Source organism: Lindgomyces ingoldianus, assembly GCF_010093535.1.
Source record: "Lindgomyces ingoldianus strain ATCC 200398 unplaced genomic scaffold BDR25scaffold_5, whole genome shotgun sequence".
In the NCBI taxonomy this organism is placed as follows: domain Eukaryota; kingdom Fungi; phylum Ascomycota; class Dothideomycetes; order Pleosporales; family Lindgomycetaceae; genus Lindgomyces; species Lindgomyces ingoldianus.
In genome coordinates this window covers 1731468-1750342 of record NW_022985166.1, presented here as the reverse complement: position 1 = coordinate 1750342, position 18875 = coordinate 1731468, and the positions used below count along the sequence as shown (strand labels likewise).

General features: G+C 51.0%; 6 protein-coding genes across 6 annotated transcripts; 4 read left to right on the top strand and 2 right to left on the bottom strand.

The window, feature by feature from the left end:
• Nucleotides 1–9: 9 nt before the first annotated feature.
• BDR25DRAFT_301177 (uncharacterized protein) lies at nt 10–1497 on the top strand. Its single transcript, XM_033689521.1, has one exon. The coding sequence runs from the start codon at nt 291–293 to the stop codon at nt 1491–1493; it is 1203 nt and encodes a 400-aa protein (XP_033552391.1). The 5' UTR covers nt 10–290; the 3' UTR covers nt 1494–1497.
• A 206-nt stretch (nt 1498–1703) lies between these two features.
• On the bottom strand, nt 1704–3455 carry BDR25DRAFT_340264 (amino acid transporter; the record flags this gene model as incomplete). Its single annotated transcript, XM_033693486.1, has 5 exons — nt 3287–3455; nt 3116–3224; nt 2696–3054; nt 1833–2630; nt 1704–1711 (listed from the first exon to the last, which is right to left on the bottom strand). The coding sequence occupies exons 1-5, from the start codon at nt 3402–3404 to the stop codon at nt 1704–1706; spliced, it is 1392 nt and encodes a 463-aa protein (XP_033552390.1). The 5' UTR covers nt 3405–3455.
• Nucleotides 3456–4626: 1171 nt separating this feature from the next.
• Nucleotides 4627–6503, bottom strand: BDR25DRAFT_310903 (uncharacterized protein; the record flags this gene model as incomplete). The annotated part of the gene is made up of 3 exons (XM_033691192.1): nt 4627–6213; nt 6299–6428; nt 6481–6503. 3 exons carry the CDS (start codon nt 6501–6503, stop codon nt 4627–4629), a joined length of 1740 nt encoding a protein of 579 aa, XP_033552389.1.
• Nucleotides 6504–8504: 2001 nt separating this feature from the next.
• BDR25DRAFT_301174 (camp-dependent protein kinase A regulatory subunit) lies at nt 8505–10380 on the top strand. Its single transcript, XM_033689520.1, has one exon. It carries the CDS (start codon nt 8672–8674, stop codon nt 10058–10060), a length of 1389 nt encoding a protein of 462 aa, XP_033552388.1. The 5' UTR covers nt 8505–8671; the 3' UTR covers nt 10061–10380.
• A 2675-nt stretch (nt 10381–13055) lies between these two features.
• Nucleotides 13056–14575, top strand: BDR25DRAFT_103577 (uncharacterized protein). The gene is made up of 2 exons (XM_033683479.1): nt 13056–13563; nt 13617–14575. Exons 1-2 carry the CDS (start codon nt 13226–13228, stop codon nt 14431–14433), a joined length of 1155 nt encoding a protein of 384 aa, XP_033552387.1. The 5' UTR covers nt 13056–13225; the 3' UTR covers nt 14434–14575.
• Nucleotides 14576–15342: 767 nt separating this feature from the next.
• BDR25DRAFT_301172 (uncharacterized protein) lies at nt 15343–16653 on the top strand. Its single transcript, XM_033689519.1, has one exon. It carries the CDS (start codon nt 15804–15806, stop codon nt 16404–16406), a length of 603 nt encoding a protein of 200 aa, XP_033552386.1. The 5' UTR covers nt 15343–15803; the 3' UTR covers nt 16407–16653.
• Nucleotides 16654–18875: the final 2222 nt, after the last annotated feature.

Sequence of the window (18875 nt, the reverse complement as noted above, 5' to 3'; positions counted from 1 at the left end):
CTTTCCCTAATCCTAATCTCGCACTACGACAAAGGGCACAGTCAGCGCGTGACTGGTGCATGGATTGCAATGTAGAGTCATATCCAGCTGTGCTCTTCAGGAGAAGGGTACAATACTCGTTTGTTCAAAGCGAATACCTCCATATCAATTTACAAATAGCACAGGTCATCCCAACCCAGGATCCCGAGCAACATATAGTCCTCTTCATTGAGTGCACTAATTTCCCTATCTACTTGCACACACCCTCTATAACATTCCAGCAAGCCGCTCTGAGAGCTAAGAGACTTATCATGGCACCCACCCCCAAACCTCACGACTCTGATCTCCATATCGCTCTCGAAATCCATGGCCTTCCATTCTCCACCATTCCCGCCAACGACCTATCCCCTAAGCACGCTTCCCACACCTCCGATCTCCGCGCCTCTAGCCGCATACAATCCCGCAACCGAGCGCGAATGGAGAAGTACTACCACTTCAAAGGCCTCTCTCCCTTCGACCTCCCCTCCCACCCCAACCAACAGTCCCACTACACGCCCCATTCGCACATCCCAGACTGCGACTCCAGCATGTACTTAACATCCTTCCCGGCTGACCTCTCCACGGCCATTATTCACAGATTCACGCCGCGCGAGGCGTATCGACAAGCGCAGCAATGGCCGCGTCCACCTAGCTACCACCACTCGCGGGAGAAGAAGTATTCTAATAAGTGGCAGAAACGGCAATTATCGAAGAAGGGGATGAGGAGGGAGATCAAGGAGGAGGAGTGGAGAGAGGATCTGGATATGATGGAGGATACAGAGAAGATGATTGAGCGTATGGATGCGTATGAGAGGTATTGTTATTTTGGAGATTATGCGGATGTTTTTGACGGTCCTGGGGAATCAAAGGTGCCAGTGCCACAGACTACCTCTCAACTTCAGGACATTTCCTCTCTATCGCAAGCAATTGAAGAGAACGTGGATGTGGATGAGGGATACATGAGCTATATCTCTGACGAGGACGATGGGGAAATCGAAGGGGAAGAGCAGTCTGAGGACGAAGACGACAACAATTGGCGCAACCTTGGCTGGTATCCATTCCGCTACCACTTCACCGCAACTGGGGGTGGGTGGCCATTCCGATGGCACAGAAACTTCACCGGATGTCACTTCATCGCCGTCTGGACCTCTTGCAGTGAACAGTTCTGCGCTTGTCATTTATATTGGCCCCGCGATCCAGAAGTTCCTCAGATGTTCTCGCTGGGAGAATGGGCGAGAGGAGCGCTGGGGGAAATGGAAGTGGGAAGGCCATGGGATGACGCCAAGAACGAGGTTTTTGGGGGTCCAGAGTGGGTGGATAGTTCCGGTGGAATGAGCGTCTACGGGCGGAGTGACTACGAGGACATGATCATGGATGTGGCGGAGCAGCTAGGGCGGGATTGGGATATCGTGTCTCTGGCTTCTGAGGCTTGGACTGAGGTCGAAGATGCCTTATCCGATATTGGATCTTGGTGAGCACATATCAATACTCTCTTCTGAATATTAATAGAGTCATTGATTGGCGAAATTTACCGCACTTTCTCATCTAACGTGGAATATGATCAATCCATCTATTAACCCTCTTACTGGAGTCAGCGAGAAAGTCAATAGGAAACAGATTCCCTGCCGTGTTCATCACTAGGTAATAGGATGCAGTGCAATAACACAGCTTATTAACTTCCTATGCTACGTTGCTATATATCTAGTTTAACTATGGTCAGACGTTGTATCCAGGGCCCCAAGAATTATATACTTTTGCTAGGAAGAAGACTCGTCAGAGAGCTAAATTCGCACAACTAAAAGCCGGTCTCGTACCTGCCGAATAATCATCAATAATCGCCTTCACCGCGGAATAAAATCCCGGACCAAGTATAAACAGCCCAACCGCCATAACAAAGACATGCACAACCGTCATAACCGACCTCCAGGTACCCGCAAACAATTTCCCACGGTAAAGATGCCAATACGCAACCGCGAAGTAGATGAATCCGAAGAATGAGTCGAATGCGGAACCAAGCAGGGAGAGGAAATCCCCCATGCTGGGAATCACCTCTGCGAATATGAAGCCGAGAATCCAAATCCCTGCCATGACTGCACACCAAATCCCCCAGCCAATCACGGTGTTACTATGCGCGTGACGAGATGTGCCCATGATGCGGAAGTAGATGTATTTGGCACTGACGTTGGCGTAGATGACGCCGATGATGAGCGTGGGCACAATGACAAACGCAAAGGATCCTTTCTTGTAGGCGTCGACACCCAGACTGCCAAATGCTGGGGCTGTGGAGTACTGGCCTAGATATCGGAATCCAATGGCTGGGGGAACAATGAATAAGAAGATGGAGATGCCAGTGAGAACAGTCAGGGATTTGGGGAAGTCTTGTGGTCGCTCCATCTCGGCGATAAAGGTGGGGAAGAGAATTTGCGGAACCCAGAGGAATGTGATGTTTAGCACGGCATTCATGCAGTTCACCCAGGTAGTGCCGGGGAGGGGGAAGGCATAGGTCCGAACTGGGCCGTCAGTGGGATAGTTGCCGTTGTAGCCATACAGGGGAGCATCCTCGATACCAGCAAAAATCAAGAAAAGGAGGACAGCAACTGCCATAAATGCAGCTGTCAAAACAGGCGTCAGTGAATAGTGCCGAAAGGTCATGAAAATGGGAATCGTGATCACTCACCTGAGAACATCGACATGAACGAAACGTGGCGTAAGGTCCTCGGTAGGGACAACACTATACCCATCAAGGTTGCAATGACAGAGAACACTACAGTGCAAAGGGAGTGATCTGATAGAGTGTTAAGGACCTTGGCACCAGTGAGGATGTGAAAGCCAATGAGGAGGATATTATTGGCGAGCAGCATGAATCCAGAGAACTCATAAGCAAACCTATTTCTCCCAAAAGCGTAGTATCCGAAATCACAGATATCTTTGATCTGAGGATACTTCATTATGTACTTCCACATGGTCATTGAAGTAATCCAGAAGAGGATACCAGCAGCCACCATAGTGATAATTCCTGGAACCCACCCTAGGACCCTGCGTGGAGATGCAATATTAGAGGCGGGCACCAAGATGACTGCAGCGACGGCAGGCTTACGAGAGCGACCATGTCTGAGCCATAATGGCAAGACAGACTTGGTCTCCGGCAAGCAACCACGCTGCCTTCTGCCATGACATAGTTCGCAGCTTGATCTCATGTTGGTGGTCTGCACATTATCAGAGCAAATTCTGGAGACAAAAACAGAATTTTGGAGAAATTAGGACTTACCTTCATGGACCAGCGCTTTGATGGTGTCGATACTGGATCCGTCGTACTGAGGCACATCGTCGCCGCTCTCAACGGCGGCTGGCCCTTTGATCTCGTCTGGATAAGGAGGCGTAGACATGATCAAGAGCTGTCTAGCTAGACGACTAGATACTGGAATTTATTGATTGAAACTTGAGATTGCGATAATGGCATCCTGGTGAAGAGGGGACAAACTTATAAAGGAACTTAGTGCATATTCGATTGCTGATGCCATTTTAGAGGCGATAGCGTGCGACATCATGAGAGGTCCAGATAAGACCCAGAGGCGCCACTCGGACGTTAAAAATGCTGAATACGATTAGTCATAAGTGGGCAAAAGAGCAAGTCACCGAAGCTATGGCGATCGGCAATGAATTTGTGAATAATATCCGCCAGAAAGGGTAGAGAGGATGGGGGTTGGGCTCTGCGACGTGAATGGCACGGAGCCGTATTCAGGCCGTGCGCTCATGTTCCGAGGTATCCAAAGATAATTAGGTATCCGCATCTCAAAATTTGTCCGTGTGAAGTAGGAAAGTGGTATTACAAAATGGCGAGATGAGGCTCCCTGACAAGCTTTGACAGTCCCACTGGAGCAATCTTGGCAGCGTTGATTTTCGCCTTTGACCTGGCTAGCACGTTGCTGTACTCGAACTCAAGTCCGGTAGCTAACGTCTCAGACCCAACGACGAGCCAGCTTCAAGAATACTCATCTTAATCATATTCCCCGGCACGCCCATTTACAAGCACTACCACACGATAAAAGCATACAAAATCTCATCTCCATTGACGAAATTAATTACTGGCACCTCCCTTCTCTCATCGCCGCTTGCATTCCCCGCAACTACAGGAATCCAAAAACCCACATACATAAACAAGACACACACAACTTATCCTAGTCATGGTCCAGGTATATTCATCCCTCCGAAAAGAAAATACATCCGACGCTTCGATAATACTGTAGAGGAGTCTGTATATGCATCGCAGAACGCACGAATCGGGCCGAGAAAAGTGGAATTGGGTTTGAGAACAAGCAAACTAGACATAATTATAAGCAGAGAGGGAAATAGAGAAACAGTGATAAGAGTATTGGTAGGGGAGAGAGTGGTATAAGCCAAGAAAGAGAGGAAAGAAGAAAGAGAAAGACCTTCATGAACCTGAACCTGAACCTGAACATGAGCAGAGCAGAGAAACGTCCAGATCCATTCCATTCCATTCCATGAGATTGAGATGCGCACAACTCGTCGAAACTTTATTGTGCAGAAATGCCGGCAAATTCGATTAGTCCACTACGGTTTGAATGAAGTGTATGGCACCGACACTATTTAGAAGTGCAGCTTGTCCTTGAGCTTGCCAAAGATGGATCGCCTCTTCTTCTTCTTGTCCTCGGTGGTGTTAGGCGTGCCCTTTGAAGAGGATGCTGTATCCTTCTTGGGCGTCTCTGGGGCTACTTCCGTAGCGGGCGTGGTCTTGGCCTCGGCTTTGCTAGTCTCGGCGCCGGTGGTGACGGTTGGCTGAGTCTGCTCGGCAGTGGTGGGCTGCTTTGACATCGGGGAGACGTCACGAGAGTCGGTAGCTGGCTTGACGGGTTCAGGCTCTGCTGGTTTGGAGGCTGCAGCATTCAAAGCATCAGGTTCACTAGATGACTTGAGAGGTTCAGTGTCAGCCAGAGCGTCGTCAGAGAGACCGGCGGCAGTGGGAGCTGGCTCGCCGGCCTCGTCGGTTTTCTGAACCTCCTTGAGCAGTTCAGTTTCCACCTCTTTCTTTTCTTCGACCGCCTCAGCATTAGCGGAAGCCTCGGGACTCACGTGCGCTTCCTTCTGGCTCTCGGTTACAACTTCGGGAACTTCGCTGGCTGTGGCCTGTCCATTCACTCCAATCGTCTCAGCGGCCTTGTCTTTTGCGGCATATGTTGCTGCGGCAAAGGCGGCAGTAGCAGCAGTGGCTCCAACAGCGGCCGTCGCGCCAACCTTCTCGGTGGTGGTGGAGCTCTCGGCTGCTGGTGGCTCCTCGGGAACCTTCGACTTCAGCTCCTCCTCGACTTCCTTCTTCTCTTCAACCGCCTCAGGGTTGGCGGATGCTTCTGGGGCAAAGTCTGCCACCTTTTGGCTCTCCGTGACAGCCTCTGGGACAATCTTCGGCTCCTTGGGGACTTCGGCGGCAAGCGCGACCGTCGTGCTGGTTGGTGCGGCGGACTGGATGGTGACGCCTGGATCTTTCTCGATCTCAACATTGGTATCTTTGGGAAGACTTGACTCTGGGATCAAACCGCTGGTGACAGGAGGCAGACTAAACATACCGCCCTTAGCCTCTCCTTCAGCTTCTGGGGTCACGGCAGGGCCAAGCTGAGGTGGAGCAGCATCTGAGTTCTCATACGACGCAGCATCTGTCTTAATCGTGCTCTCGATGGTGTTCGAGGTTAGAGTGCTTGGGTCAGGCACCTTCTCTCCTGGTGCGAGGTGGATCGGGTTGCCGGCTCCTGCCGTAGCTGGTATTGGGGCAACTTTAACCGTCTCCTCGGGCTCCTTATCGTCCTTCACAGTGGATTGTATCGTGTTGCTCGTGAGGGTGCTCGGGTCGGGGACTTTCTCACCAGGCTCAAGCTTGACAGGGTTGCCGGGGCCGTCCGTAGCCGGGATAGGGTTCACGGAGAACGATTGCGGTTCGGTGGCAGGCGTTTCGAAGGGAGTCTGGGGGAAGGCTCCAGGGACCGGTTCTTCCGATTTTGCCCTTTCCTCCTTCGGCACGGCTCCTGCCAAGGCTGCGGTTGTAGACTCGGGTGCAACCGAGGAAAGAATGCCCACAGGCTCGTCCTTGATATCTTCTGGTGTCAGGACATTGTTCTCGATGCCAGTGCTATCATTTTCTTTCGGCGCAGAGTTGTTTAAACACCAGTTACCATCGACGACAAACTGCAGGGGTAATCATTAGCACAATTGAATGTGTAGGCTACGACGAGTCGTGAAAATGTTGGTACAGGCGGGGGAGAACACTCACCTTGTACAGATGCTTGGACTTTGGCAGCTCGACTGTTTTCTTGAAGACGTCACCTTCCTTCTCTAGCTTGATGGTCTTTTGCCATGAGTCGAAGTCGCCTGTGACGAGGACTTCATTGGCGGCGTGTTCCCTGTGGAGAATCGGTGAGTCGATAGCAGGAGCCAAGCGGCGGCGCAACGTACCACGTAAAGGTGTATTTCCCCATCTTGATGGGCAGGAGAGAGATCGGATGAGCTAGTGAAGGGAATAAGGATCACAGTCAAGGGCTGAGACAGTGTCTTGTGGTTGCGAAAACGGAGGGCGGGAGGTGGTTGGGCGAGAGGCACTGGATCAGGAGCGGCAGACGCTGGAGACTGCAAACGGCAATAGGACGGCGCGCTAAGGCAGGAAATGGACGGCGATAAGAGCTGCAGGTGGCCAAAGAGGTGGTGATGAGAGGCTCTGCGAGACACAATGCGCTGCAGAGTCAGAGTATTACGAGGGGAGAGTGCTTGCAGAGGTTGGGGCAGTTTGCGCCTCAAGGGCTGTCGAGCTCAGGACTGGGACGGAGCCAAGACTTTTTCGCCGAGCTTAACGAACAGAGGCTAGACGGTGACAGACAGCGGGTAGACAGCGGGCAGACAGCAGACAGACAGCTCGTCCGGTGCCTATGACGACGGTGCAATACCCAAGCTCTTCAATTTCGCCCTCGAAGATATTGCAGTCAGGAACTCCCCGTCTAGTGCCTTTGATAGTCGCAATGGCCGTCTCTCCCAGCAGCCCCGCCATACGCACGCTGGTCGCACGTGCTCGTATTCACCTTGCGTCATGGGCGTTCGTCCCCATCTGGCCAATCATCCCAAGCGCCGTCTTTGAAGAGGGTTTCAACAGGAGAGTTCGTCCAGTACGCAATGCTTGCAACCTCCTGCTCTCGACTCTGGCCCAACCGTGACGGGACGACATGCTGTGAAGTTTCGCCATCTTCAGGTTTTCACCGCCAGTTTCTCGTCGAGTTTGAGGAAGGTCATGGGACCAGTCTTGCAGATGCCGTCCTGCGTCCAATCAGAGAAAAGCCTGTTAGAGGCGTCACATCCAAACCTCGTCCGTCCAAGTAGTCGTCCAGGGCTGGGAAGGCAAAATAATCTTACGGGCGGCGAGGTTTGACTAGAGAGACGATGTTCGGCAGCCTAGATGCAGAGGAAATCAGGGCGAACGTTGCAAGCAAGGAACTGCACCGTCCTGTTCTAGGTATCTTCAGACATGTGTCACGAGCCTCACGTCTATGCTTGGCCGCAGCCAGGCGTTCATGTTCCATGTAAAAATGCTGGAATGGTACACCGAAGCCTTTCATTCCTTGTTCCCGTGACCGGGAAGCTATCAGAGACGCTCCTGTCTCGCTATTGCCCAGAGCCCGCGATGACTCTCCACAGCCAGAGTCATCAATATTTCAAGCAATCGAGCTGATTGATGTTGAGGGAGTCTGGCTGCTGCCTTCACCGGAATCGTCGGCAGATGTGCAAGCTCCTTCAGCCCTTCTTAGTCGAGAATGTGGTATGATTCACCTATCCTTTGAGGGTGACGAGAGGACAAACAGGCGCTGCGGGAGTGCTTTGTTCCGTCAACCACCAGCTGCAGCAGCTCGGACACCTGCCTGCGAGCACCCCACTAGCGGCAGCGAAGCTTTGTGCCTTGCGGAGTCCGTGTGGCGGGAGCTAAATCGAGCTCTGGCGTCGCGTTTGAGATGTCTAATGTCTATCTTGATCTTTGTCTGACTCTGGCTAGCCGTCCCCCGCATCAGAGCACAATATGCTGCTGGAGCGAGGAAGGGACAGTATTGAGCAAGCCAGCCTCGCGCTGTGGCTCGCTGTGTCTCGCTGTGTCACTCCAGCCGCCAAGAGAGCTGCCTGGTTCCGTGGGCGCGTCTCAGTCAGGCTGGTTGCCTGCGGCGCATCGTCAGTGGGTGGCATGCGCTTCGATATGGCTTCTTTGGGGGTTCGATTGCTTCCATAGATGTTCTTTTTGCCTTCCACAGCTCCAACCCCACACCAGACACTTGCCAGGCCTACCAGGCTGCTCGCCCAGAGCTCGCCTCAGGACGCAGCTTCTTCCCCAAGTGCAGCGCGATTCTGGTCCCCCCCCTCATCGCCTGCCAATCGCACCCAGCTGCAGCCCCTCAGTTTCCTGGCGGCTCCCCCAGCGCTCCCTCGCATCTCTCTGGCTTATCCACTCATGCCATTGCCATCCTTCGTGCCTTGAATCGCCCTCCTGCATTGTTCTCTCACCTGCTCGCGCCGTCTGCTCGCTTCGACCCCAGTTCCACACTGCATCATCCCTGCGCCCCTCGCGAACCACACGTCAAAGAGCTGCGAGCGACAACCCCTCACCACGACCTCAATGTCGCTCCCTCCCGACTACTCTAATGAGATATCTGCCCTCAACCGCGAAGTCCTGAAAGCAAAGCCCCAAGACGTCCTCCAGTTCTGCGCAAACTTCTTTCTGCGCCGTCTAGAGTCGCAGCGTGCCGAGTTCCTGCTCTCCCAGCACCATTCCAGCCAGAAAGGCGGTGGCATGGCCGAGAGCACCTTTCCCGGCAACAACCCCTTTGGCACACCACCCAGCGCTGGCCTTGCAACTAGTGGCATGCACCGCCTCGAAGAAGAGGAAGAAAACGACACCATCGCTTCACCTACCGCAGCATCCTTCGCGCCTTCCGACATGGACAAGGCCCAATCAAGCACCAAGGGCGACAGCACCTTCGGCAACTTCGCGTTCGGCGGTTCTGCGAAGTCGTCCAGAGCGACGGCACCAACGGCCATCAGCGCTATGGACAATCAGAGCTTCCCCAGCAATTATAACATGAACAGGCGCACCTCCGTCTCCGCCGAGTCCCTCAACCCCGCCTCCTCCCTTAACGACAATTGGACCCCACCGTATCATCACAAGTCCGCAGATCAACAGAATCGCCTGAAAGCCGCAGTTGCCGGCAACTTCCTCTTCTCCCACCTCGACGACGAACAGTCGGCACAAGTCTTAGGTGCACTGCAGGAGAAGCCAATACCAACAAAGGGGATTAAAGTCATTCAGCAAGGCGACGTGGGGGACTACTTCTACGTGGTCGAGAATGGCTCCTTTGACATTTACATTAATAAGTCAGGAAAGCTGGAAGCTGGTCCCGACGGGCTCGGGACAAAAGTAGGCAGCGTTGGCCTAGGCGGTTCATTTGGTGAACTTGCCCTAATGTATAATGCCCCTCGCGCTGCGACGATTGTGTCGACCGAACAATCCACTCTGTGGGCCTTGGATCGTGTAACATTCCGCCGCATTCTTATGGACAGCGCCTTCCAGCGACGCCGGATGTACGAGGGCTTCCTCGAAGAAGTTCCTCTTCTCTCATCCTTGACACCATATGAACGCTCCAAAATCGCCGACGCTCTCGAAACCCGAAAGTATCCCGCAGGCACCACGATCATCAAAGAAGGCGACGTGGGCGAGTCTTTCTACATCCTCGAATCTGGAGAGGCCGAGGTCTATAAGCGTGGGGTAGACAAGGCTGTCAATCGATACAAGAAGGGAGACTATTTCGGTGAACTAGCATTGCTCAACGATGCTCCCCGCGCAGCTTCTGTTGTTAGTACTTCAGAAGTGAAGGTCGCGACCCTTGGAAAAGACGGCTTCCAACGACTCCTCGGGCCTGTGGAGGGTATCATGAGGCGGAACGATCCAAGCAAATCCGGCGTGGTGGGCGACGGTGATAGCGTCGATCCTCTAGCCAAGGGAGCATGAGGATCGCGGTAAAATACTGTTTCTGCAGACCGGGTTTTTGGTATGGTTGCTTCGGTGTGGGTAGAGTGTATGGTAACAGGCGGGTTTCATCAATTGGATAGGGCCTGGGTGAGAGACCTAGTGTGGTTTCGAATTGCTTGAGCGGAGGAACCCAAGATTCTCGTTGAATTCTTGCTCTCACTGTTCCTAGCGTTTCCGCATGTATTCCTACTCTTCCCTACTATCACTAAATATCGCTTATCGCAGGGAAAAGGAGGTAGGAGTGGATAATCTCGGGCAAGGCTGGGGTTTTCGTGGGCTGGTCAATTACCTATACTCCAATTTTGCATGACGTTCAAGACGATCCTCCGAGCTTACTACTGTATTTGTGAAGCTGATATCTGGGGCTGTCATTCGCCAATCACATCGCCGTTCTGGCCTGTCACGTGGTCCGATTCCGCAAAGGCATCAGGCAGCAGCTCCCATTGTGTCTTCTAACTTCGAGCAATAGGCCGACGTCACTTCAACAACCGCCACCTCGACGCGACGATGCCTCCTCCATGTATCGATTGACGTCTCCTGAGAACAAAGGGTGCTACAACCTGGTTAACCAAAGTCCTCACAAAGGTAAACAGTCTGGCGACAAGTGTCTCACTGTCACAATCCCTGGGCTTCCACCTCATCACTCCTCCCAGTGAGTCGAGAAAAGAAACACTGAAATATCTCCAGAGAGAGCACGCAGCTCTAACATAAGTTCACCAAAAGTCTCCAAAGCAAATCAGTGACAAGGGGCACAAGGCTAGTACCAAACCACTTTCCCGAAGTGTCCGCACTCTTTCTCATATTCCTGCAGCTCCTAAAATATATCGGCCATCTTCTTAGTCCCGGAGCTGGACTGTAACCGGCGACAAAGTTCGAAATCTCTGGAAGACGGGCCTAGTCCTCCGGCGTAGCGTCCAGTCAGTAATAGCTGCAGCGTGGGCGCAGGAACCCTTATTCTCATTGAATTGCGAAAGTGCTGTGGGCGCACGAAGTCCTCCAAGCGCAAGTCCAGCTCCGAGTGACCGCTTTGACCCAAAGGATTGTGCGTAACTCTAACGCCAGAATTGCAATGGGTCGATATTTCCATCTTCTTCTCCCATCTCTCTTCAAATCGAGTTAGACAAAGGGCGGAGCGATGCGGTTGCCTCGAGAGACTGGACAGATGCGATTCTAACTTAGCCGACTGAGTGGGGTACCTTTGTGTCGTGAAGCGTGGCATGGAGTGTTCGCGATATTGATATCACGGCATCTCCGTTACGGAGGGCTACACTTGCGCCGAAATCTGCCTCGTCTATGGAGCAAAACTTGAAGGCTGTCGTGTTATGGGGAATGACGCACACTAGAACGCAGGAACCGATGCCAACGCTGGCGCATGTCAAAACCCCAACTCAGCTGACGACAGGCCATGTCATGTATGAAGCACTCGCGGAGAGACTCACGGAAATTTTGAGATCCAATGAAGACCGAGGCTATGCTTTCCAGTCTTGCACTTGCACTCGCTTGCACCTGCATCATAGGCTGGGCTTATCTGCACGGGCAGGGATACGGCGGGAACTAGTTTCAAAACGGGAAAATGGGCACTACAAGGCATGTATCCTTCACCTGCTGTTGCATGACTGGGTGTGAATATTAACGGCGATGGCAGCTGAACTTCCAATATCCCGTCAGGCTCATCTTAAGACATACTCCAACGTTAAGGCTGCAACCCATGTCAAACGGCTCTTCGCCGAGGGACCCCGAGGCTTGATCAGTCAGCACCTTGGAGCACCATGTGGTGCTTCCTGAGGCAGACCTGCAGTGCACAAATGCCGAAACCAGAGTTAACTGCGGCCCCCACTCCAGCAAACCTTCATTATCAGGTCCAAATTTATGTCTGATCGTCTTCTCCAGCCACAGAGGCTCCAAGCCGCCCTACCAAGCTCTTTCTACGGACCACACACCGGACCAGCCCGAACGCATTTGCGTCAAGACGGTCGCCATTCTTCAGCTACGGTGGTGTTGTCATGAGCAGGCTACGATTTTCTTCACTGGGATACTTGACTTTCCCCGTAGATTCCTCTTTCCGGTGTCCAACAGCCGGTGTGCCCGACCGTAGTTCGGCCAATAATATTGTTAGCTGCGCTTGTTTGATGCTATCCACTCGCCAGCGTCAGTCGCATCATACCGCCCTACAGCCCAATCCTCCCTAAGTGTACAGCTACACCAGGGTCGCCCCGATTACAATACAATTCCTCGGTCTCCTCCCGAGAGATGGCTGTCAACCGCTGCCTGTGGCTTGTGGCGGGAGAGTCGACTCACTCTTCGTCATATAATTCTTTACCATCCAAATCGAGCTTATGGGGGCTTACATCATCTATCTAAACCTAAGTTCCTTATATATCATTCACCTCAACTTCCTTCAAACAGCACTCGTCACACAACCAAGCTGCGAGCAGCACAACACTTCTCTTCTATTTTTGTCATTTGCCTTCGCAAATCTCGATTTTCTCGTCATTGCCTAGAGGCTCCTTTTAATAATTATGACGTCGCCTAACGAACCGAAACCCTCTAAGAAAAGGGTTGGGAGGAAACGATTACCCCCCCTAGCCCCAGGACCCGCACTTCAATTCGTAGTTGCCAGCCATCCTGACCAGTTCAAAGAGGACAAAACTTTGAGGAATATTCGCTCCCACGTAATGTACAAGCATCGCGGAGAACAACGAGGGGGATCTCCCCGGGACAGGTCCAAGAGCAGGGAGCTTGATGCCAAACCTTCAGTTGGGACCCGGACACCAAGCCCGATGACAACCATCTCAGACGGCATACTGGAAGACAACAATCTTATGCTTTCTTCGCGGCGTCGCAGCACTATTTGGGATGGCGACTTCTACAAATTCATGTCGCGATCCCCCCAGACGGCTCCAATGCGGAGCCTAGCTGCAAGAATTATATCTGCTGCGACCACGACACCAGCACGCAGCGTCCCTGCAACATTCGATGAAGGCGCCGAATATCCTTTCCCGAGTAGCAGTTCATTTAGCCAAGAATCACTGGAGGAATTGAAGAATCTTTACCTCGATAACGGAAACTTCTGTCGGGGTATTGGATCCCCAATCCCTGAAGGCAATTACGAAAGAAAACTAACAAGAGGCAGATCGATCTTGGATGGAGGCTGTGTGTAGCAATCGCATGTCATTTCTCAGCCACGTCAGTGTCGCTTGTGTCTACCAAGACGTCGGGGAGTCCCTCTTGGAAGACAGTCCTCTCACCGTATACGCGAAGACCAAGGTACTCCAGATGATTAAAGATAGTCTACAGGGATTCGATACTCAAACGGATGATTTTACTATTCTCAGCATACTGCATCTTCTTATCAGCGAATGTGGTGGATTTGACGAGGACGTCTTCGATGTTCATCAAGAAGGATTGGTGCGTATTATTTACCAAAGAGGTGGTATTGGTAATCTCGGTATGAACGGGAAGATTGCGGCCTTCATGACTCTGTGAGTGTGGCTTTATCCGAAGTCGAGGCGCGTGGCAACTAACGAGATGCAAGCACGATTCTTAGTTTTACCATTCTCCGAGGCCTATCCGAACCCGCTATGCTTCACGGATTTGTCCCAAGTCAAAGGCCGTCGATAGTCTCTGAATATCCTCCTCCCATATCACCTCTATATGCCCCGAATGGTGATCTTTCTGCTATCTATGGCCACTGCTCCGATAGCACCTACGAGTTACTTTGCGACATGCATGATATCACGCGCACGTTTATAGCACGGTGGAACTACATTAGCGGCGCCTTCACTCCTAGATCGAGCTCCGAGCTTGCGTCATATGATACCCACATGGGGGAAATTTACACTCGCCTCTTATACCGACCTCGAACCGACGAAGACCTCACGCCAGACTACGTTTACGAATCTTGCCGCTTAGCAGGGCTGATATATTGCCGTTCCTTAGTGCAAGGACTACCACTCTCAGAATCAGGAAATGTCATGTATGCTCGGAGCTCCGGTGTGAACATTGGTGAAGGATACAGTTCCCGAAGTTCAAACACTACGATCATCTCGGCTCTTCACGATGCGCTGGATAGCACAGACAAGAGCGATAGTTGGTGCGCTATGTGTGGAGTCTTCATCTGGATCTGTTTCGTGGGTGGCGCGGCTTCATGGCCATCGACGCACTCGGTCTACGGCGAACGAGGAGATGTACAGGTACCAGCTGCCTGGGTCAGAAAATGCTTTGCTCTTTATACAGTGAAAGCAGGTCTTTCATTGGGGTTTGAGCGCGCTGCAGCTATTGCTGAAGCGCAGAGGACAATGTTGCAAGTTCAGAACTTGATCAACTTGAAGAGAGGGATTGCGTCTCAATAGACTAGACTTGATATTGTATTTTTGTGTAAAAGGAGATTTGGCAGTGCCTGAACTATCCTTTTGAGTACGTCTCTATTTCTTTCTATTTTCCTTCCTATACTTTTTTTTTTCTTTCAGCTTTCGCTCCCTTTTCCCTTCTCATTACGACTTCTTACGACTTCTACACTTTGTATTCTCTACTCAAGCTTTCCTTTACATTCCTTTGCATGGCTTTATTCCGCATTCACAAAAGCAATCATGTACTAAAGCTAGACGTACGAGGAAACCAAGAGCCAGGAGCGCCTCATGCGTGAAAGGAGTTGCATATCGCGGTTACAGGAGTTAGCGTAGGAGCATCTTTCCTGCTCATCACCTTGCATATTATTTCGAAGATATTAATAGCTATATAACCCTCAAAACACTTTAGTATTGGTACGGATGGTTTTTAGACCCCATAAGGCGGTGATAGCGACAGCTGAAACGCTCTCTCAGCACTTTGATCCAACGTCAACAGGAGACAGTGCTGAAACGCGAGCAAGTGTTGGCAGTTATGCCCATTGTCTGAATGAATACTAGATGGTTGGCTTCTCGACGAATGCTTACATTTACATGGGGCGGAATTCCGGAGATGGTTGATTGGCCGGCTTATTCTTGAACCTGCTGAGCCACACTTCCCGTTTCCGCCGTTTCTTACATTTCTTACAACCCGCAGAATGCATATTTGAGCAGAGGCACAAATGGAATGGTGTGGCTCGTGCGGTGGAATTGCAATGCACTGCGCATATGCGCAACTCGTACCGACAGGAAGACGCCACCACACGCCACTAATGCAACCCCGGAGGTCCGCACAGCCACTTACTCCGTCAAGTTCTCTGCACGGCTATTTCCTGCTTAGGTGCAATGCTTGCTTCCCCGACTTGCCATCCCGCACTCGTGATTCGGCACTGCCGAATCACTCATTTACTCCACTCCAGCTTGCAACGACGCCCAAGTCTCCCGTGTCCGTACCACGGCTGCTCCCAAGGCTTTCTTTGATGGGATGAGGTGTGGTCGGCAGACGAGTACGGATACCGTCATACCATATCCCGAGTCAAGTCAAACTTAGGAAAACCCGCTTTGGGAAAAGTTTAGCGGTTGTGGGAATTTGACCTTATTTCTAAGATACGGTAAGGGGATATTAGGGGACGAATTAGAGGGCAGAAGAGGGGAAGTGTGGTGTACACGTGAGGAAGCGATAACTAAACCCGAAACCTAGGAAAGAGAAGGGAAGAAAAGGGAAGGGATACAGATTAGAGAGAAAGCCAACCAGCCAACCAGCAACATTAGCAGCAGCCAGACCAGCTGTAGCGAGCGAAACTATGGATACAAGCCAAACCAACCCAGATCAGACAATGCCCGAGTCAAGCCGTAGTCGTCGCCGAACGGCGTTCATATCCGGCCCGGTGGACGCGTCTCCAGATTACTTCTCCACACACTACATCCCGCTCCTGTTCCCCGCCATCGCAGCCGGGGATGCATTCATCATGGGTCCAGTCCCCGGCATCGACACCCTGGCTCTGCATTTCCTGCTCTCGCAATCCGTGGACCCGGCACGTATCACTGTCTTCATGGCGCATTTTGAGTACGCGGATGAGCGGTGGCGGAAGAGGTATGAGGAGCTGGGAGTAGGTATTAGAGATGTAGAAGATGCGCAGACGACAGGAGAGAGGGATGCGGCTATGACGGCGAATAGTGACTATGATATCCTGAGATATCGGAATGAGGAGGAGGCTAAAGAGTGGTATGGTGAGATGTGGTGGCCCAGGGTTAGTAATACTGAGATGAATGAGAGAAGGAGAATGGGGGTGGTGAGTAAGGCGTATAATCTTAGGGGGAGTGTGGCGCAGGCACCGGTTGTCCAGAGGGAGGGAGAGGGGGACGAGAGGAAGGAGCAGAAGCGGAAAGAGAGGAAATCGATAGGGAAGTGGATGCTGGGTATGCTTGCCAAAAAGTGATACCAGCTTATGGATGCAAGGACGGCTCTGCTGCAATGTAGGTACGGAGTACACACATATATGTTCCGTATGGTCACGACACATTCAGCACAGTCAGCTGCAAAAAGATAATTAATCTTCTGGAGAATGTGGCCCTGTCCCTGATGATGAGAGGAAACCTCATAGATTGCAGTTACAGAAGCAGAATCATAGAGAGAAGTAGGAAGTTGATATAGAAGAGGATGTTGCATATGTTTGCTAAGAAGAAATTCCCGGTGTCCGGAACGACATCTATTCACCTCGATTGTGCTGCAACGGAATACACTTGTGGGTATTTTCTTGTATGGTACGAACGAATCCATTGGGACACGGACGTTGAGGATCCTTGCTAAGAAGCAATACCAGTCTGCAAGGGCGACTAATCGGCTACTCCCCTCAATTCAGCCCTAATGCAGTATACTCTTAGGTATTGTACAGCACAAGGAAGTCCATCGGGAAGCCAATGTTGTGTATGTTTGCCAAGCGGTGATACCGGCCTACAGATAAGGCGACTACTCTCCTCGAATCGGCCGTGCCGCATTGTTCACATAGGCAATACCGACCTCTGAACAGGCGAATACTCACCTTAATTCAGCTGCAACGCAACATACACAGACATAAAAGGTATTGCACAATGCCAAGGACCCAGCAGATCACCAAGAACAGCACAGTCAGCAACCGGAAGAGGGATAACTAATCTTCCTGCATCTGCACACCGACCTGCCTGCTTTCATCCCACCCGGTGTAGCGGATCTCACGTGTACCTACCACGTTATCCTCGCTTCCGATCCGATTGTTTTTGGCGGTCTGACTATTTCGTCGGGATTCTGAGTGTGCCGCATACAACTCCGTAGTGGTGGCGGTAGCGCGAGCTTATTGATACAAATGCGGGTAGCGCTAGGAACGAATTTAGATCGTTTTCTTCTCGCCCTGGAAATCTATATGCTACATTGTATAGTAAGTTAGCATGGGCAAGCGACTGCAAAAGACTGGGCAAGGATCTGAGTAGTATACGACCGGAACTAGTGAACTAGTGAGCATCCTCACAGTCTCCACTTTACCATACTATCAGCTTGGACGCGAACCACCTTTTCCTTCACAGCAAGGACTTGATACTGTGAGTGTAATATCTCCAACGCACGTACAATGTGGTCTTGTGGCTATGTCATATTATTAGAACAGTTGCGAGACTGCACTACAGCGCGAGGTCCTAAGTGACTTTCAAGGTGTGTCACTAGACCCATTAACTAGACCTGCGCTAGGTTTCTTACAATTTGGACTCTCTCCAACATTCATCCACCCTGCAAACATCAAAGTAACATCTAATTCCGTCTCACGGTCCTAAAATTTTTAGATCAGACTATGGATGTTTGAGAACTGTTTTAGCGTCATGTGGCAAGCCTAATGTATCGTGAAAGACCCCCGTGTCTAGGAAAAGAACATCTTAAACCCTTGTTTATTTTTAGACGTTGTATTTGAGTCGTAAAATATTAGATCCAGATCCAATCTTCTCCTCTCCTCAATTCCACAGCAATTTATCACCGCGCTTATATCGTCCCACCAATAGCTCTCTCATTGGCTTACACAAACATCGCTAGTAATCTACAAAATCCTTTCTTACATAACTACTCTACCACGAAGAGAAACCAAGTACGCATCTAGCATTAGCAAGGGTTCTCCTTCATCTATTCACGCCAGCTATGACGCTAGATATACCTGATTATATGGAGCAATCCCTACCTTTTTCATTCACTCCACTTCATTCATTCACCTCCATTTACTTAGCGAAGAAAAGTATGTCAATACCTAGTAAAATAAGAACATTTAACAGATTGACTCTGCACTTATATCACATTACATTACATCATAAGCATACCCTCACTTACCTTCGAAACTTAATTTTCTTAAAGCATTATATGACCACCCCAAACTCCTCCAACACCCATTACTCCTGTTATCCTTAACCCTACAGATGAAAACTAATATAAACAAAGATCCCTGCCAATTTACCCTTGCCTCTTCATGGGAATTGATGATCACTAAACATGAATAAAACAAAGAAAGAATCCCCCCAACATGGACGCCTACGAAATATCTTGGGTGTGAGAAGCTAAAGCGATGGAACCGGACCCACGGTTGTTTGGAAGATTCGATTGGTTGCTAACACTCGAGGGTTTCGTATGTGGAGGTTTCTAAGTCTGGGGTTGGCTGGCTGGAACGAAAGGCATGAGTTGGCCTGTTGAAGCTCGAAGTTGTCGTATGTAAATGGGGAGAACGAACTCTGCGACTGCTGATATATGTCGCATGTATCTTGGCGGATTGCGTGGTCTTGTGATAGAAGATTGGCGAACAGTCAGCGTCGGTATGGAACGATGAGCTGCGCCCGGGCAAGATATATTGACTTTCCTACAGCATTTGACGCAGGTCTCATATGCCGGCTCGTCATCATTG